We start from the raw sequence: 17,447 nt of genomic DNA on the forward strand, positions 1-17,447 counted from the left end.
CCAGAGCAGAAGAGGTTTTCTATGGGGATTTGCTCCTAATCTGGACAGTTCCTGATATGGACAGAGGTGTCAGCAGAGAGCACTGTGGTGAGACAGAAAAGAACTACACAACTTCCTCTGGAGTAAACAGCAGCCCCGCCCCCTCATATCACGCCCCGCCCCCTCAATGCAAGTCTATGGGAGGGGGCGTGATGTCATGAGGGGGCGGGGCTATGACCTTATGAGCTCCCAGCGCCGGCTCCAGCATTCGGAACAGTTTGTTTCAAACGCTGAGCAGCGGAGTACCCCTTTTAACTTTCTGGTACCAGTTAAAGGGGTATTCCAGGCAAAAACTTTTTTTTATATATCAACTGGCTCCGGAAAGTTAAACAGATTTGTAAATTACTTCTATTAAAAAATCTTAATCCTTCCAATAGTTATTAGCTTCTGAAGTTTTCTGTCTAACTGCTCAATGATGATGTCAAGTCCCGGGAGCTGTGCATGATGGGAGAATATCCCCATAGGAACTGCACAGCTCCCAGGACGTGAGTCATCAGAGAGCAGTTAGACAGAAAACAACAACTCAACTTCAGAAGCTAATAACCATTGGAAGGATTAAGATTTTTAATAGAAGTAATTTACAAATCTGTTTAACTTTCCGGAGCCAGTTGATATATAAAAAAAAGTTTTTGCCTGGAATACCCCTTTAATTAAAAAAAAAAAAAAAATTCCACTGGAGTACCCCTTTAAGATATCTACTTGCTGTCAAAGAATGGTAAAATGTTTCCTTTACACTCAGACTGCCAACCTGTACAAACCTAAGTGGTGAAATTGTATTCACATTATACGATCATCTGTGAGCTGAAATCTTTTTAACCCTCTGTTCATTACAATTAGAGATGAGCGAACTTACAGTAAATTCGATTCGTCACGAACTTCTCGGCTCGGCAGTTGATGACTTTTCCTGCGTATATTAGTTCAGCCTTCAGGTGCTCCGGTGGGCTGGAAAAGGTGGATACAGTCCTAGGAAAGAATCTCCTAGGACTGTATCCACCTTTTCCAGCCCACCGGAGCACCGGAAAGCTGAACTAATTTATGCAGGAAAAGTCATCAACTGCCGAGCCGAGAAGTTCGTGACGAATCAAATTTACGGTAAGTTCGCTCATCTCTAATTACAATGTATGAGTATAGGTCAAATGTGTGCTGGTCTGAATGCTTAGCTCACAGAGGATTGTCTGGACTGGATACAACTGTAGCAAACACACAGTACTGTATTAGGTTTGTACAGTCTATGGATGTAAACAATATCTCAAGCTTCAAATGGAAACGGTATCATAGTAAGTTGCACAACCTAAAATAATACAATGATTATACTACACACGAGTGTTTCCAAACCAGGGTGCCTCCAGCTGTTCCAAAACTACAACTCCCAGCATGCCCGGCCAGCCAACGGCACCCTGGTTGGGAAAACAATGCTATATATACATAAAACCAGAAGGATGAATGTAAGTACCACCACTTACCTTCATGAAGAATGACAGCATGGACTGGGGGCTGTCAGACATATTGGCCTCCACAGCCTCCGCTTTGAGTTCTACCAGGAGGCCGTCCAGCTCGTCTTTGTCAAACATGTCTGGGACGTCTCCCGAGTTCAAGATGCAGTTAATGTCTTCTAAGAAGGAGTCCTGAGGAAGACACAGAAGTCTCAGCTTCAGTTCCTCCCGATCATTGAAATGCTGATATAAGGAAATTGACCCAGGGGTCACTAGAGCAGTGGTCTCCAACCTGCGGACCTCCAGATGTTGCAAAACTACAACTCCCAGCATGCCCGGACAGCCGTTGGCTGTCCGGGCATGCTGGGAGTTGTAGTTTTGCAACATCTGGAGGTCCGCAGGTTGATGACCACTGCACTAGAGAGATCATACAAATCTCACCTGAATGATGTTTGAGTCCTGGATGAGGAGCACCACACTATGTCCCAGCAGCCCCGCTTCCTTATAGACTTTCTTCAGATCCTCTCTGAACTCTGTATGGCCGTATGCTTGCGTTATCGACAGCCGGAAAATTTTACAATTTGATATGTAGCAGGCCAGCGCTGCACTGCTCACTTTTCCCGTCCCATCCAAGCCAACCTGTGAAATCAGATAATAAAAAGAAAAACTTACTGTCTATACTATCCTGTACTGATCCTGAGTAATATCCTGTATTATACTCCAGAGCTGTACTCACTATTCTGCTGGTGAGGTCACTGTGTATATACATTACATTACTTATCCTGTACTGATCCTGAGTAATATCCTGTATTATACTCCAGAGCTGTACTCACTATTCTGCTGGTGAGGTCACTGTGTACATACATTACATTACTTATCCTGTACTGATCCTGAGTAATATCCTGTATTATACTCCAGAGCTGTACTCACTATTCTGCTGGTGGGGTCACTGTGTACATACATTACATTACTTATCCTGTACTGATCCTGAGTTATATCCTGTATTATACCCCAGAGCTGTACTCACTATTCTGCTGGTGAGGTCACTGTGTACATACATTACATTACTTATCCTGTACTGATCCTGAGTTCTATCCTGTATTATACTCCAGAGCTGTACTTACTATTCTGCTAGTGAGATCACTGTGTACATACATTACATTACTTATCCTGCAATGATCCTAAGTAATATCCTGTATTATACTCCAGAGCTGTACTCACTATTCTGCTGGTGGGGTCACTGTGTACATACATTACATTACTTATCCTGTACTGATCCTGAGTTATATCCTGTATTATACCCCAGAGCTGTACTCACTATTCTGCTGGTGAGGTCACTGTGTACATACATTACATTACTTATCCTGTACTGATCCTGAGTTCTATCCTGTACTATACTCCAGAGCTGTACTTACTATTCTGCTGGTGAGATCACTGTGTACATACATTACATTACTTATCCTGCAATGATACTAAGTAATATCCTGTATTATACTCCAGAGCTGTACTCACTATTCTGCTGGTGGGGTCACTGTGTACATACATTACATTACTTATCCTGTACTGATCCTGAGTTATATCCTGTATTATACTCCAGAGCTGTACTCACTATTCTGCTGGTGAGGTCACTGTGTACATACATTACATTACTTATCCTGTACTGATCCTGAGTTATATCCTTCATTATACTCCAGAGCTGTACTCACTATTCTGCTGGTGAGGTCACTGTGTACATACATTACATTACTTATCCTGTACTGATCCTGAGTAATATCCTGTATTATACTCCAGAGCTGTACTCACTATTCTGCTGGTGAGGTCACTGTGTACAAACATTACATTACTTATCCTGTACTGATCCTGAGTAATATCCTGTAAATCTTTTTATTATAAAAATCTAAAACATAACAGACATAATCAATAATACATAACATAAACTCAGCTTACATGCGCCATAAATATGAAACAAAATAAGACAAATTGTCATTATAACAAAAACTAAACTTTTACCAGCCAGTCCAGTTTCAACTAAAACTAATTACGTACACGTATATATAAACTAATGAAATAATATATGTACCCCAACCCCATACATCACACCAAACTCACACCAAACTCACACCAATCTCACACCAATTACACAAACAAAAACTCTGCCATGCCCGGCAATAGGAAATAAAAGCCGTCCAAACCTGGACATAATGAAAATATTGACTAACAGGCAGCAGATACATTACAGACAACACTTACATATAAACATACACATAAACATACATATAAACATACATATAAACATACATACACTTTTTTTTTTTTTCCCTCTCTCTCTCTCTCATTCCACACTCACTCACACCCATCCTCACCACCATCATTAGCGGATATCACACTCATACCCATCCTCTCCTAATATATATATAAACAAATTTCAAAACAAATAGATCCGGCTGCCTTAACTAAAACGAAAGGTAACTAAACATTAGTTAGCATAAATATACGGTAATACAGAAATACAGGTAAATGAATAACAATAACAAATCTTTCACTATCTAACCCCAAAGCCCCTCCAGCCCCTCTGGCCATGAGATGGTATAAATGTCCAGTCCAGTCCATAATCCACACCAGGAGCCGGGCATCATGGAGTCCAATATTGTTCATCAATGGCTCCACCCAGCTCACCTCTTACCCCCCATTCCCCCACCCAACCTATTCTATAGCCCCCTATATACATATATACAAGAAAATGAAAGCAAGGCCTATTCAGCCATGCCACCAAAAGGTTTGCCACACAACATAATTACTTAAACACATACTATACACTTATTAACATAAACATAACTATATACATAACATAACTATATACATAACACAACAATTGTAAGGCCCAAGTTCAGTTACCTGCAAGCCCTTCATACACTCATTTCCCTAAAACAAAACAAAAAGCTAAAGGTGACATGCGCCAGCCCTCCACCGGGATCAGAGTATGGCAGACCAGATACCAAATAATTTTTAAACCTATCCCTCACCTACTTTCCCTAGACTCACACTATCGCTGCCCCTAAAGTTTAAGCTGTCCCTACACACTGACCCTAACACTGACCCTACCACTCTATCCCTAACCAGAATTAAGGTGCCTCCCCCAAAGGGTTCAGCATCTAGGGCACATCAAATGAAAACCCTCTCCATAGGAGAGAAGCCCTACTTGTACCCAATCTGCCATACTCTAAAGACCTGATCTTCCCGAGGTCACCAGTGATATTCCTACAGACCTCCACCTCGGAGAGGACTTTTCACTGTGTAGATACTAAACACCGTGCATTCCACGTGTGATACCTAACCACTAAGCTAACTAAAAATAATGTGCACCGATCTCGGCCACCCAGGATCTTGAATGCTCCATAAGCCCACTCCGGATAGGCAAGGCCGGCAAGTTGACTCCAGCCGATGGAAGCGCCCACCCGGTTGTAGACCCCTATATTAAAGGGACAATGAAGCAGGAAGTGGTCCATGCTTTCCAGCGTGTTCCCGCACTCTTCTCGGGGACAGTCCCGGTCATCAGAGCTCCTACACTTCAGGTTGTCCCTTACACATAGCTTCCCCTGAAAGCAGCGCCAGGCCAAGTCCCAAAACTTCTGGGGGATCCGTTTCGAGTTCAAAAGACTTAAACCAACCCTCAGATCCCGACCTGGGCAGTCCCTGAGCGCCAGAGGCCTCTGGAAGTGGGTCAACAGAACCCGTTTGTCAAGGGAACGCCTTGACTGGGTCCTGATCTCCCACACTCCCAGACCCCACCGACGTATAGCCTTCAGAGTCGGGGTAGCGTAAGCCGGAAGATATGGTGTACGGAGGTCCTTCACTTGCCCTCCTGTCTCCCATTCCTGGAAGAAAGGCCGAAACCATTCCCTGCAGGAGAGTACCCACGGAGGAGCCCTCTCTTTCCAGAGGTTTGAGATGTTAGCTTTCAAGAAGGTGTTCGTTAAGAACACCACAGGGTTTACCATAGATAAACCCCCTAGTCTCCTCGTGCGGTACGTAACCTCCCTCTTGACTAGGTTCATCCTGTTCCCCCATAACAGTTGGAAAAACAGGCTGTAGATCCTAGTGTAGTAAGCCTCTGGTAAGATACATACACTGCCCAGATAGATAAACAAGGGGAGCAGGTACGATTTGATCAGGTGTACCCTTTCCCTGAGGGTCATAGACCAACCCTTCCACTGGTTCACCTTCTGAGTGGCATCCTGGAGCTTACCATCCCAGTTTTTGGTGGGATAATCATCCTGGCCGAATGTGATGCCCAAAACTTTTGCTGACTCTTGGAGCCCTGGAAGGGTGTCCGGGAGATCAAACATGGGATCCCCCCCTCCCAGCCATAGACTTTCACACTTATCCCGATTGATCTTGGACCCGGATGCCTCCGAGTAACGATCCACCTCCGACATCACCATCTCGACCTCCACCCTCGAGGAGACGAAAATGGTGACATCATCAGCGTACGCCACCACTCTCTGGGCGACATCCAGCTCCGCCAGACTCATCCCGACTCCCGCTAACGGCCCACAATCTACCCTCCGGACGAAGGGATCGATTGCGAACACGTATAACAGCGGGCTCAAAGGACAACCCTGACGGACTCCGGACCCCACCTCAAAAGAGCGGCCAGACCAACCGTTCACCAGCGGGAAACTCTCTGCCCCTGCATATATGGTGACAAGCCAATTCACAAAAGTACTCGGTAAGCCATATCTCAGGAGGACGGACCAGAGGTACTCGTGGTTCACCCGATCAAATGCTTTGGCCTGATCCAGGGACAACAAGTACCCCTTCCAGAGACCCGCACTACTCCGCTCCACTGCCTCCCTGACACTGAGGACAGCACTTAAGGTGCTTCGGCCTGGAACAGAGCAGTGCTGGGCCCCTGAAAGGAGCCGGGGTGCAAACTTCACCAACCGATTAAACAGTATCTTAGCCAGAAGCTTCCTGTCCGTATTGAGAAGAGCTATGGGCCTCCAATTCTCAATCCGGCTAGGATCTTTACCCTTTGAGAGAAGAATCAGGGCCGACCTCCTCATTGACTTCGGCAGAGTGCCCGAGGAGAGACACTCATTGAATACCTCAGTCAAGAGGGGAGCTAAAGACTCCTTAAAGGTCCTGTACCACTCGGATGTTAAGCCATCCGGACCTGGAGACTTCTTAGGGGCAAGCCCCTCGATCGCCAGTCTCACTTCCTCTTCCCTGATTTCTTCTGCCAAAACATCAAGAGAGGGGTCTACCCCTGGCTCAGGAATGGTTTCAGCCAGGAAAGCCGACATCTTGTCCCGATCTAGATCCTTCCTCCCCAAAAGGTGTGAGTAGAAGGATCTGACAACCTCCAGGATCCCTGATCTGGACCGATTCAGAGATCCCGTACTATCGATCAGTCCTGAAATGACTTTACTACTCACTGACATCTTACAGTTTCTGTAAGGGTCGGGCGAGCGGTACTTCCCGAAATCCCTCTCAAAAACCAAAGATGCGTGCCTATCGTACTGACACCTCATCAGCAAGGATTTCACTCTGGAGATATCCTCTCGGCTACCTCCAGTCGAGACGAGAAGCTCGAGTTTCCTCCTCAGACCCTGATATAGGCGGTACCTATTCAGGGACCTGAGGCTCGAGAGCTGGCGGAAGAACCCCGCAACCCGCTTCTTGAATATCTCCCACCACTCTGACTTACTACTACAAAGGCCCAGTAAAGGTACCTGACTCTGAAGAAAATCCTCAAAGGACTGTCTTATCTCCGCTTCCTCCAGGAGGGACGAATTCAGCTTCCAATAACCTTTACCCATCCGGGGGGGTCTCTGAAACATTCAAGGAAAACAAAATCATACAGTGATCGGAGAATTCCACCTCAATCACGGACACTGCGGAAGAGACGGCTTCCTCCTTTAAATAAAACCTGTCTATCCTAGACCTGCAGCTACCTCGATGATAGGTGAAACCCGCGTGGCCTGAGGGGCTCCGGATGTGGACGTCCTCTAGGCGAGCTTCCCTAACTATGCTATTGAGGGCTGTACTATCATAAGCCAGCGGACCATTGGAGCCTCTCCTATCTTGGGACCTCGTGACAGTATTGAAGTCCCCTCCAAAGATCACTTGCCGACTTGTAAAAAGGAAGGGCTTGATCCTCATAAAGAGGCTTTTACGGTCCCACTTTGTTTGTGGGGCGTAGATTTTAATGAGCCGGAGCTCTTGCCCCTTCATGAGGACATCTAAGATCAGGCACCTCCCCATTTCCAACTCGATAACCCGTCTGCATTCAACAGGAGCGGTAAAAAGGACCGCCACCCCACTATATGGCTCAGCCGCAAGAGACCAGTGGGAGGGGCCGCGCCTCCACTCTCTCCTGGCTTTTACCAGGGAGGCTAGATCTGACAACCTGGTCTCTTGCAGATACAAAATGTCGGCTTCAACTCGGCCGAGAAAATCAAAGGCTGCAAATCTAGCCATATCAGACTTAATGCTGGCACAGTTAATGGATGCCAGCGTCAATGGGGTGAGTGCCGCCATCCTGAGTGATCGAGTTGGATGGCCTATCCCCTTTACCTCTTACCCTTCTTCTTCCCCCCTTCCCCATCAGAAGAAGACCCCCTTTCCTTCTTTTTAGACCTCTTTAGGGATGCTGACATATCCATCCCACGATCCTCATCTCCTGACCCAGGGGCCACCTGCCCTCCCAAGGAAGTTACCTCAGAAGGAACAGGCTCAGCACCTCCCGGAGGTTCCTCCGCCTCTGAACAAAGACTCTCAGCCTCCCCCTCCAAAGAAAGGGAAGAGTCCTTGCCAAGGGCCCGATACCTATTGGATAGAACGATCAGAGGGGGGTTGGTCAGGCTTTTCCCAGGCACTTGGCCTGCAACACCGGAGGAGGAAGATGATGCCCTGAGTACCCTCTGGCCCTGCCTCCTTCTGCCGCACTTTTGTTTTTCCTTTTGCCCTTTCCCATCTTCCTCATCCAAACTTTCATATTGAGAGGAACTTGAGGAAATGGCCCTATTTGCCTCCTCTTTACGAAGTTTCCTTATCTCTTCATCTAACTCGGTGTCCCCAAGAGCCTCAGCTGTCTTCTCTGAGCCAACGTCGGGAGCAGGATCCCGGACTACACCTTCTACCAGGGAACTTTCAAGATCCCTGCTCCTTCTGCGCCTCTCCTCCCTCCTAAGCTTAGAGGGGCTCTTGTTCTTAACTTTCTTCACTGGCTCTAGTGCCCCTTCTCCTCTGCTGGTCCCCATCCCAGATGAGGCAACCTCACTGCTCTCCCCATCTCGGGTGGTCACAGCATTGGAGAATGAGCGGGGACACCGGCTAAATGGGTGACCAAGGTCACCACACAGGTTACAGCAAATCCGGCCACAAGTGGCAGCCAGATGACCCTCCGCACCGCACAATGCGCACATCTGCTTAGTGCAGTTTGCGCTAAAGTGTGTGGGATCACCACACTTGTGGCACAGCTTTGGCTGTCCCTGGTAAAAGACTTGGATCCTATCGCGGCCGAGAAAGGCGGCTGATGGAATGTGTGCGACAGTGTTACCTGAACGGCGGAGGCGGACGGAAAACGTCCAGGCTCCAGACCAAATGCCATGTTCATCCAGATTTTTCTTGGGGACGTCCGTCACCTCCCCATACCTGCTCAGCCAGGTCATGATGTCATAGCAAGAAAGAGACTCGTTACGAGTCAGAACGGTCACTTTCTTGACAAAACTCTGGCGGGATACCGCCTTCACAGCGAAATCCTGCCAGACAGGCTCGTCCTTCACCAGTGCATGATTAGACCAAAAGAGCTCAAGCCCTTCTGGCTTCACAAAACTGATGTCGAACTCAGAGGTACCGAAGGGGTGGATCAGAGCAAAGATGTCATTAGCCCTGAATCCCATCTGGAAAAGAAGCTCCACAACTTTTGCCCTAGAAGGGCATGCATCACCGCCCCTCCATACCAGACGGGCCACATTCCTCCGACCACGCTCCTGCCCGCTTGTTGGAAGGGACCAGACCACCTCCCCATTATGCTCTCGGAATGCCCCAAGTCCATGTCTTTCTATCCAAAAAGACAAGTCGACCTCCCGGTCCTCTACCTGGAGCGTTCTATCCCCTCTCCTTAAAGCCTCCAGGAGGCGCTGTTGCAAGTTACCTTCCCCTGGATTAAGAGATGAGGATCCCCTGGGACCCCCAGCAGCCACATTAGCATAACTCCTTATTGGAGCAGTCGCTACCGGGGGGGCAGCCGGACCGACACCACTCCCCCCAGAAACAACAGTAGAGGCAGTAACATTATACATAACACTTGTGCCTGTCTCCTCCTGCCTAGCTGCACAGGACTGGCCGGGATATAATCTTGCTGGCTTTATGATGCCGGGCTTTACACTTGCATCATTGGCTTCATTGGGCACACTCAACCTTGCAGCAGTCTTCCCTTTAGGAATATCGGAAGAAGCTGCTTTGTCGCATACTTTGCCCTCGGCCTCCGCCAATACCTCGGCTTCAATTTCTTTAACTGCTAGTAACATTTCATGGGTTGTATCATGTCCATGTTCCTGTGGTACCAGTCCTCCACCGCCAGCTCCACCCACAGCAGCCCCACCACAGCGCCACAACTCAAAAGAGCCAGACAGCGCTGACTGGGCCGCCGAGAATGGCGCTCCGGTTCCAGACACCTGGACACTCCCCCCTTTGCCTGCAGAGGAGTGCCCCGCAGTGGCAGACCTGTTCTGGGAGCTGCCCTCTCCCTTGTCTTTATAATTGCCCGGCCGCCCGAGCTCCATACCAACCTCTGCCACCTGGACACTCCCCCCCTCACCTGCAGAGGAGTGCCCCGCTGCGCCAATATTCCCTAACTGGGGACATGCTACCTTGTCCGCAACACTGTCCGGCCCCTTGGCCGTATCTTTGCAGGTGCTGGCCCCGCTACTATGACAAGCGAGGTCAGCGCTTTCCCCCATCTTTACTGTATTATCCCCGGTGTTCTGGCCCCGCTCCACATTTGCAGAAGGGGGGACAGGCAGATTACCAGGGTCTGCACCCTGAACTGACTTTGCAGCTGGCCCAGGGTGCACAAAAGGAACATAAATCAGGCTTACTTGCTCAGATGTTTTTTTCTGTCTTTTCTTCTTCTTTTTTATTATTTGTTCCTCTCCAAGGTCGTCGCCAAAACTAAAATTATCCAAATGCATGGGGGACTCCATCTTTACAATTTGTGCCAGCAGGGCGCCACCACAACCCTCTTCCTCCTCGCCAGCACTCTCGCCCGATGAAGGTGGTAATGCCACTTGTCCTGCAGGAAGACTTGCTTGGGACATGTTCACACCCTGCATTGGCTGCGGCTTGGCTTCCACAGCTTCCCCACTTGCCAGCACCTTAGCCTCTTCAGCCTCCATTTCTTGGACCTCATCCTCACTACTGCTCTCATCTGCTGAACAATCACCCCCAATCTCCTCTTCTTTTACTGGGGATTTCATCCTGGAGGAGCGATCCTCATTAAGAAGTTTCTCCCTAAATAAATCGCTCCCCTCCAGGACAGCCATTCTCCTCAGCTCAGTCTCCTCCAGCTCCAGCCTCAAGGACTTAACCCTTGCAGAGTACTCTGGTTTCCTGCGCTTGGTAGTTGTGCTCACCTGATACTTTGCAAACTTTAGCTCCTCTCTCAGCTCCCTCCTTCTTCCCAAGGAGTTCGTACTCAGCAATCTTGGCAGCAAGTCTGGAGCTGTATGTCGCCATAGACTCCTTGGGTCTTCTCTGGCCCCACTGCTCCACAACCTGGCTCTTGGAGGAGCTCTTCTGTGTTGCAGAGACCTTCTTTAAACCTGTCTTGCTTGCAGGCTTTTCTTCCTGGCTGAGAGCCTTGCGGCTTCCAACCATTGCTGGAGGGACAGAATCCACATCGCTGCGGACCCTGCCAGATCTTCTAACCCCTCCAGCCGGGGCACTGGCTGGTAGCTTTCCCTCTACACCCCTCGCCAGCCTGGACCGAGGAGTGGAGGTCAGGGGATTCATGCTGATGGCTCCCCCCAGGAATCTGCCACCTTCCTGGGAAAGCAGGTGGAAAAATCAGCCTCTCTCCTCTGGAAGTCTGGAGTCTCAGGAGCTCAGCAACAGACACACCTAGTGACCACACCCTCCAGAGCTGTACTCACTATTCTGCTGGTGAGGTCACTGTGTACAAACATTACATTACTTATCCTGTACTGATCCTGAGTTATATCCTGTATTATACTCCAGAGCTGTACTCACTATTCTGCTGGTGAAGTCACTGTGTACATACATTACTTATCCTGTACTGATCCTGAGTTATATCCTGTATTATACTGCAGAGCTGTACTCACTATTCTGCTGGTGGAGTCACTGTTTACATTCATTACTTATCCTGTACTGATCCTGAGTTATATCCTGTATTATACTCCAGAGCTGTACTCACTATTCTGCTGGTGAGATCACGGTGTACATACATTATATTACTTATCCTGTACTGATCCTGAGTTATATCCTGTATTATACCCCAGAGCTGTACTCACTATTCTGCTGGTGAGGTCACTGTGTAAATACATTACATTACTTATCCTGTACTGATCCTGAGTTATATCCTGTATTATACTCCAGAGCTGTACTCACTATTCTGCTGGTGAGGTCACTGTGTACATACATTACTTTACATTATATTACTTATCCTGTACTGATCCTGAGTTATATCCTGTATTATACCCCAGAGCTGTACTCACTATTCTGCTGGTGAGGTCACTGTGTAAATACATTACATTACTTATCCTGTACTGATCCTGAGTTATATCCTGTATTATACTCCAGAGCTGTACTCACTATTCTGCTGGTGAGGTCACTGTGTACATACATTACTTATCCTGTACTGATCCTGAGTTATATCCTGTATTATACCCCAGAGCTGTACTCACTATTCTGCTGGTGAGGTCACTGTGTACATACATTACATTACTTATCCTGTACTGATCCTGAGTTATATCCTGTATTATACTCCAGATCTGCACTCACTATTCTGCTGGTGGGGTCACTGTGTACATACATTACTTATCCTGTACTGATCCTGAGTTATATCCTGTATTATACTCCAGATCTGCACTCACTATTCTGCTGGTGAGGTCACTGTGTATATACATTACATTACTGATCCTGTACTGATCCTGAGTTATATCCTGTATTATACTCCAGAGCTGTACTCACTATTCTGCTGGTGAGGGCACTGTGTACATACATTACATTACTTATCCTGTACTGATCCTGAGTTATATATCAGACAGGAGGCTCGTATCTTGCATTAATCTTTCTTTATTAATGCTCATAGCAGAAAAATTAAAACTTTTATTTTAATGTATTCAAAGAAAAACTTTCTCGAAACTACAACTCCCAGCAGTCCCTTTGAGGTCTCAATAGCCAATCATAGCCAGGTGGCTCATATAAAGGGGCTGCAGTGTCATAACTCCTCCTCTTTCTTTCTGCTCATAGCGACAGATAAGTATAGATTTTCACTCTCTTATATAAGTGTATATTTTATCTATTATTACCTCATCTATTGTTCAGGTATATACTAACTTACTCTCCTGACCTCTCTCCCTGCTAGTGATTGCACCTGCGATCATTGGCTGGGGTCAATCTGAGGTCAGCTTTGTCTGACACGGCACTTGTTGCGACAGTGTTTTTTTTTTGTTTTTTTTTTCCCTTCCTTTTCCCTGCGCACGTCGGCCTCGCGGTCGCTCTCTGCGCCCTCTTTCCCCATCTAACCTTTTTTCTATTGGCGCCGTCTTTTCGGCACCATATTGCGGCTTCTTCTTCCCCTCAGGTTGCCGTTCCCGCCGCTCGCGGCCTTCCCGCGCAGCTGACGTGCGCGGAGGGGGCGGCGCGTTCCAGGAGCGGCACCTATCTTCCAATCAGAGACCCGGAGAGGCGTAATCTCGCGAGATTTCGTCTCTGGGCTCACAGGCTCCACTGTACCTCCCACCGAAGTGCTCAGTTCAGCGCCAGCGGTGAGGAGAATAGGAGCCTGAACGTCTCTGAGCAATCTATATTCATATACAGGTTTTTTCCCCTCTTGTACTACAGCGACTTCAGGCTAAGCCTCTTAGTGCAGGTTAACCCTCTCCTGCCCTCTCTCTCTGCAGTTCAGGGTTATATATACCTATAATATATATATACCTATAATCTGATTTTAGATAAATTCATTAATATGTCTGAGGAAGCCAATGCCAGTTCCCTACCGGGGCTGAGCTCCCAACCTGAGACCACGCAGTTTATGACAGCTGCGCAAATTCAAGACCTGATCAGCAAATCGGTCCAAGCGGCTCTTGCATCCGCTGTACTACCATCAGGGTCTCATCAACCTTTACCACCAATTCCGTTGTCACTCACTAATGATCCGGTGACTAAAAGAGGGAAAGCCTCACACAAGCGTAAGCACACAGTGCCCGCTTACGACTCCCCGGCAGGGGAAGATACATCCATGCTCCGGGCAGCCCCTACCACGGCCTGCCAACCCACACTACCTTCAGACTCTCACCGACCCTCGGGCCTCGAGGAGAATACAACTAAGAGGCATAGGTCTGCCAGGCGGGCAAAACCAGACTCCTATGTGGACTCCTCTGATGAGGATACGTCCGATGAGTCTGAATCCTCTGCAGAGTCTGAATCCCATGAGGAGGAAGGTGGGACTACAGCGTTACCCAACAACGCTACCCCTGAGACCCAGGGCGAAACCATACTTGACTCTCTCGGAGAGCCATTCTTCGACCCGGATGCGATTTCTCACCCCCGCTCCGGAGATTGGGCTCCTCTCCCACAAGTCTCTAATTTCATTGAACATTGGACCCGTAGGTCCCTAGAGAAGTCGAATAGAAACAAACTTAAAGCAGAATGCCCTAGACCCTCGATCCCGAGGAAAGTATCCGCTACCCCTGAGGTAGATCCTGTCCTCGTGAAATATCTCACAAAAAATGGTAAATTCCCTAAGAAAGGCATTGAACGGTCCTTTAGATCAATACAAGACCGTATCCTGGACCTCCTGGGACCTTTAACGAAGATCCTAAACCTTTCTGAACAGGCAGCGGCATCCAACCAGCCTGTAGACCTCAACCAACTTCGAGATTGGGCCCAGAGGGCCATTTGTATGCTTGGATCCGCCAATACTACTTGTTCGACTGAAAGGCGGAGATCCATACTGATGAGGCTGGATCCTCAACTATCACATCTGGCTGAATCCGAACCAGGTCCCTCAGCCGAGGGCATGCTTTTTGGTGATACTCTGATAAAGGATATCAATAAATTTGTAGGTTTATTTACCTCTCTGGACAAGGCCCAAACGTCCTTAAGGAAATCCGGATCCTCAAATAAGGTTTTTGCTAAGGCCGGCAGAAATAAGGGCCGCTCTGCCGGCCGGTCTAATGCCTACAGGCCACCACCTAGACCCACAGCTCAATACGCACAGGCTCCTCCATCCTACCCGCTCCCTGTGGCGCAACCCGCGCCGTTCTTCCCTCCCAGAGGTAGACCTTGGAGAGGACGTGGTGCCAGAGGCTATCCCAGTTCCCGTCCATATACCGGTGAGTACTCCTTTTCACACACACTCGCATATCCCTGTGGGGGGCAGACTGCAGTCTTTTACCCACGCCTGGTCTGCGATTACGGCAGACTCATGGATTCTCAACACCGTAGCAGGGTATCAAATAGAATTCCACTCACCTCCGGAGTTGGACATAATCCCACCCCCCATAAGATTCTCAAATCTAAACACTACCCTCATAGACAACGAATTACAGGATCTCCTGTCCAAGCGAGCAGTGATAGAGGTCAACTCGTCATCCCAGGGGTTCATCAGCAACCTCTTCTTAGTCAAGAAGAAGGGTGGCGGATTCCGCCCAGTTATAAACCTTCGCAATCTGAACCAACATGTAGTGTATCGACACTTCAAAATGGAGGGGATCCACTTCCTTCGGGACCTCCTGTGGCCAGGGGATTGGCTGATAAAGGTAGACTTAAAAGATGCCTACCTTACCGTACCCATTCATCCCTCATCTCAACATTTTCTCTGCTTCCTTTGGAGAGGTCGAATGTGGCAATTCACTTGCCTCCCCTTCGGCCTATCATCCGCTCCATGGTGCTTCACCAAACTGCTGAAGCCCGTGGTTGCATCCCTACGCAGCAGGGGAGTAAGGATGATCATATATCTGGACGACCTACTTATCATGGCTCGATCCAGGACTCAAGCCATTACTCATATGGATTGGACGATTTCTCTGTTAGAGGGCTTGGGTTTCCTGATCAATCACGAAAAATCTGTGCTCACCCCGGCTCAGGAAATGGAGTTCCTTGGCTTTTTGGTAGATACCAAACAAGCGGTTCTCCGCCTCCCCAAGTCCAAGCTAGCCCTTATTCGCAAGGAGATCAGGGCTGTACTTCGGAAGGGTCACGTATCACTACGTGTCCTTGCGCGTCTGGTGGGTCTACTTTCGGCCTCCATCCAGGCTATCTTTCCGGCCCCACTCCATTATCGGGCCCTCCAGAGGCTAAAAACACTGCACCTTCAACAGGGCCTCAAATATGCAGACGAGGTACCCCTCTGTCCAGAAGCCGCGGAAGAATTACAATGGTGGCTTCGTCATGCCGTCGAGTGGAATGGCAAGACCATATTCAACTCCAGCCCGGACGTCATCATAGAATCGGATGCAAGCCGACAGGGCTGGGGTGCTCGGTGCGGAGAATCCTCCACAGGAGGGACGTGGTCCACAGAAGAGTCTCTGTTACACATCAACGCGCTGGAACTCTTGGCGGCATTTTTCGCCCTCAGAAGTTTCTTACCACATGCATACAACTGCTGTGTGTTATTGCGCATGGACAATGTGACGGCGGTTCAATACATCAACCGCCTGGGAGGTTCGAGGTCCAAAATCCTGGCGGATATCGCGAAGGATTTTTGGCACTTCTGCCTTCTCCGAGACATCACACCAGTGGCGGAATACATCCCGGGAGTTTCCAACTCAGTGGCGGATTGGAATTCCCGCTACCTGATCGACGCAAGCGATTGGAAGCTGGATCGCTTGGTTTTCCTGGCGTTACAGCGGATTTGGGGTCCATTTCGGTTGGACCTATTCGCCTCACGCCTCAACCACCAGCTGCCCCAATTCTACAGCTGGAGGCCGGACCCAGAAGCTCGCGCAGTCGACGCGTTTCGACAACACTGGCCGGCAGGGACACACTATGCGTTCCCACCGTTTCCAATGATTCCCAAGGTTCTCCTTCATGTGATGAACCAGAGAGCGACAATCGTGCTGATCACCCCCTGGTGGCCGACTCAACCGTGGTTCCCTCTCCTACTTGGGATGGCGATCGATTATCCACGGTTGCTCCCTCACTTCCCTCATCTCCTCACCAATCCAACCAAGGATCTCCATCCTCTGGTACGGCAGGGCAACCTGCCTCTCCTTGCGTGGTTGGTTTCGGGGTCTCAGAATCAGATAACGAACTTTCAAGATCGGCTAGGGACCTCCTCGCCCTGGCCTGGGCCCCCGGGACACGATCTGCATATCGATCAGCCTGGGGACTCTGGGTTCGTTGGTGTGATCAACGACAGGTTGATCCAGTTCACGCTCCTGTGTCCGTAGTGATCAATTACCTAGCGGACTCCTTTGAGTCGGGAAAATCTTTTAGTTCTATCAATGTCTACCGCTCGGCCATCTCAGCGTACCATTGTCCAGTAGACACTTTATCCATCGGCAAACATCCTCTGGTTTGTCGACTCCTGAGGGGCATTAAGTTTAAACGGCCCCCGCGTCCCAAATACCAGGCCACTTGGGACGTCTCTAAAATTCTAGCCTTGTTCTCCGCATGGGCGGAGAACGATGACCTTCCTTTACGATTACTATCCTTTAAGCTGACCGTTCTTTTATGTTTGGTCTCCATAAAACGGGTATCAGATGTGAAAGCGTTGGATGT

The 17,447-nt window shown here is 48.7% G+C and overlaps 1 protein-coding gene across 3 annotated transcripts in view; it reads right to left on the reverse strand.

Annotated features, from left to right (window-relative positions):
- The window catches only part of DNAH14 (dynein axonemal heavy chain 14), a 410,501-nt gene that overhangs the window by 121,713 nt on the left and 271,341 nt on the right, over positions 1-17,447 (reverse strand). For all 3 annotated transcript variants that reach the window (XM_056568451.1, XM_056568450.1, XM_056568452.1), the window contains exons 55-56: positions 1,914-2,111; positions 1,503-1,664 (exon numbers count right to left, since the gene is read on the reverse strand). In XM_056568451.1, the coding sequence (XP_056424426.1) occupies positions 1,503-1,664; positions 1,914-2,111 (360 nt within the window). The remainder of the gene's footprint in view (positions 1-1,502; positions 1,665-1,913; positions 2,112-17,447) is intronic.

This window comes from Hyla sarda, chromosome 3 (assembly GCF_029499605.1).
Source record: "Hyla sarda isolate aHylSar1 chromosome 3, aHylSar1.hap1, whole genome shotgun sequence".
Taxonomy (NCBI): Eukaryota; Metazoa; Chordata; class Amphibia; order Anura; family Hylidae; genus Hyla; species Hyla sarda.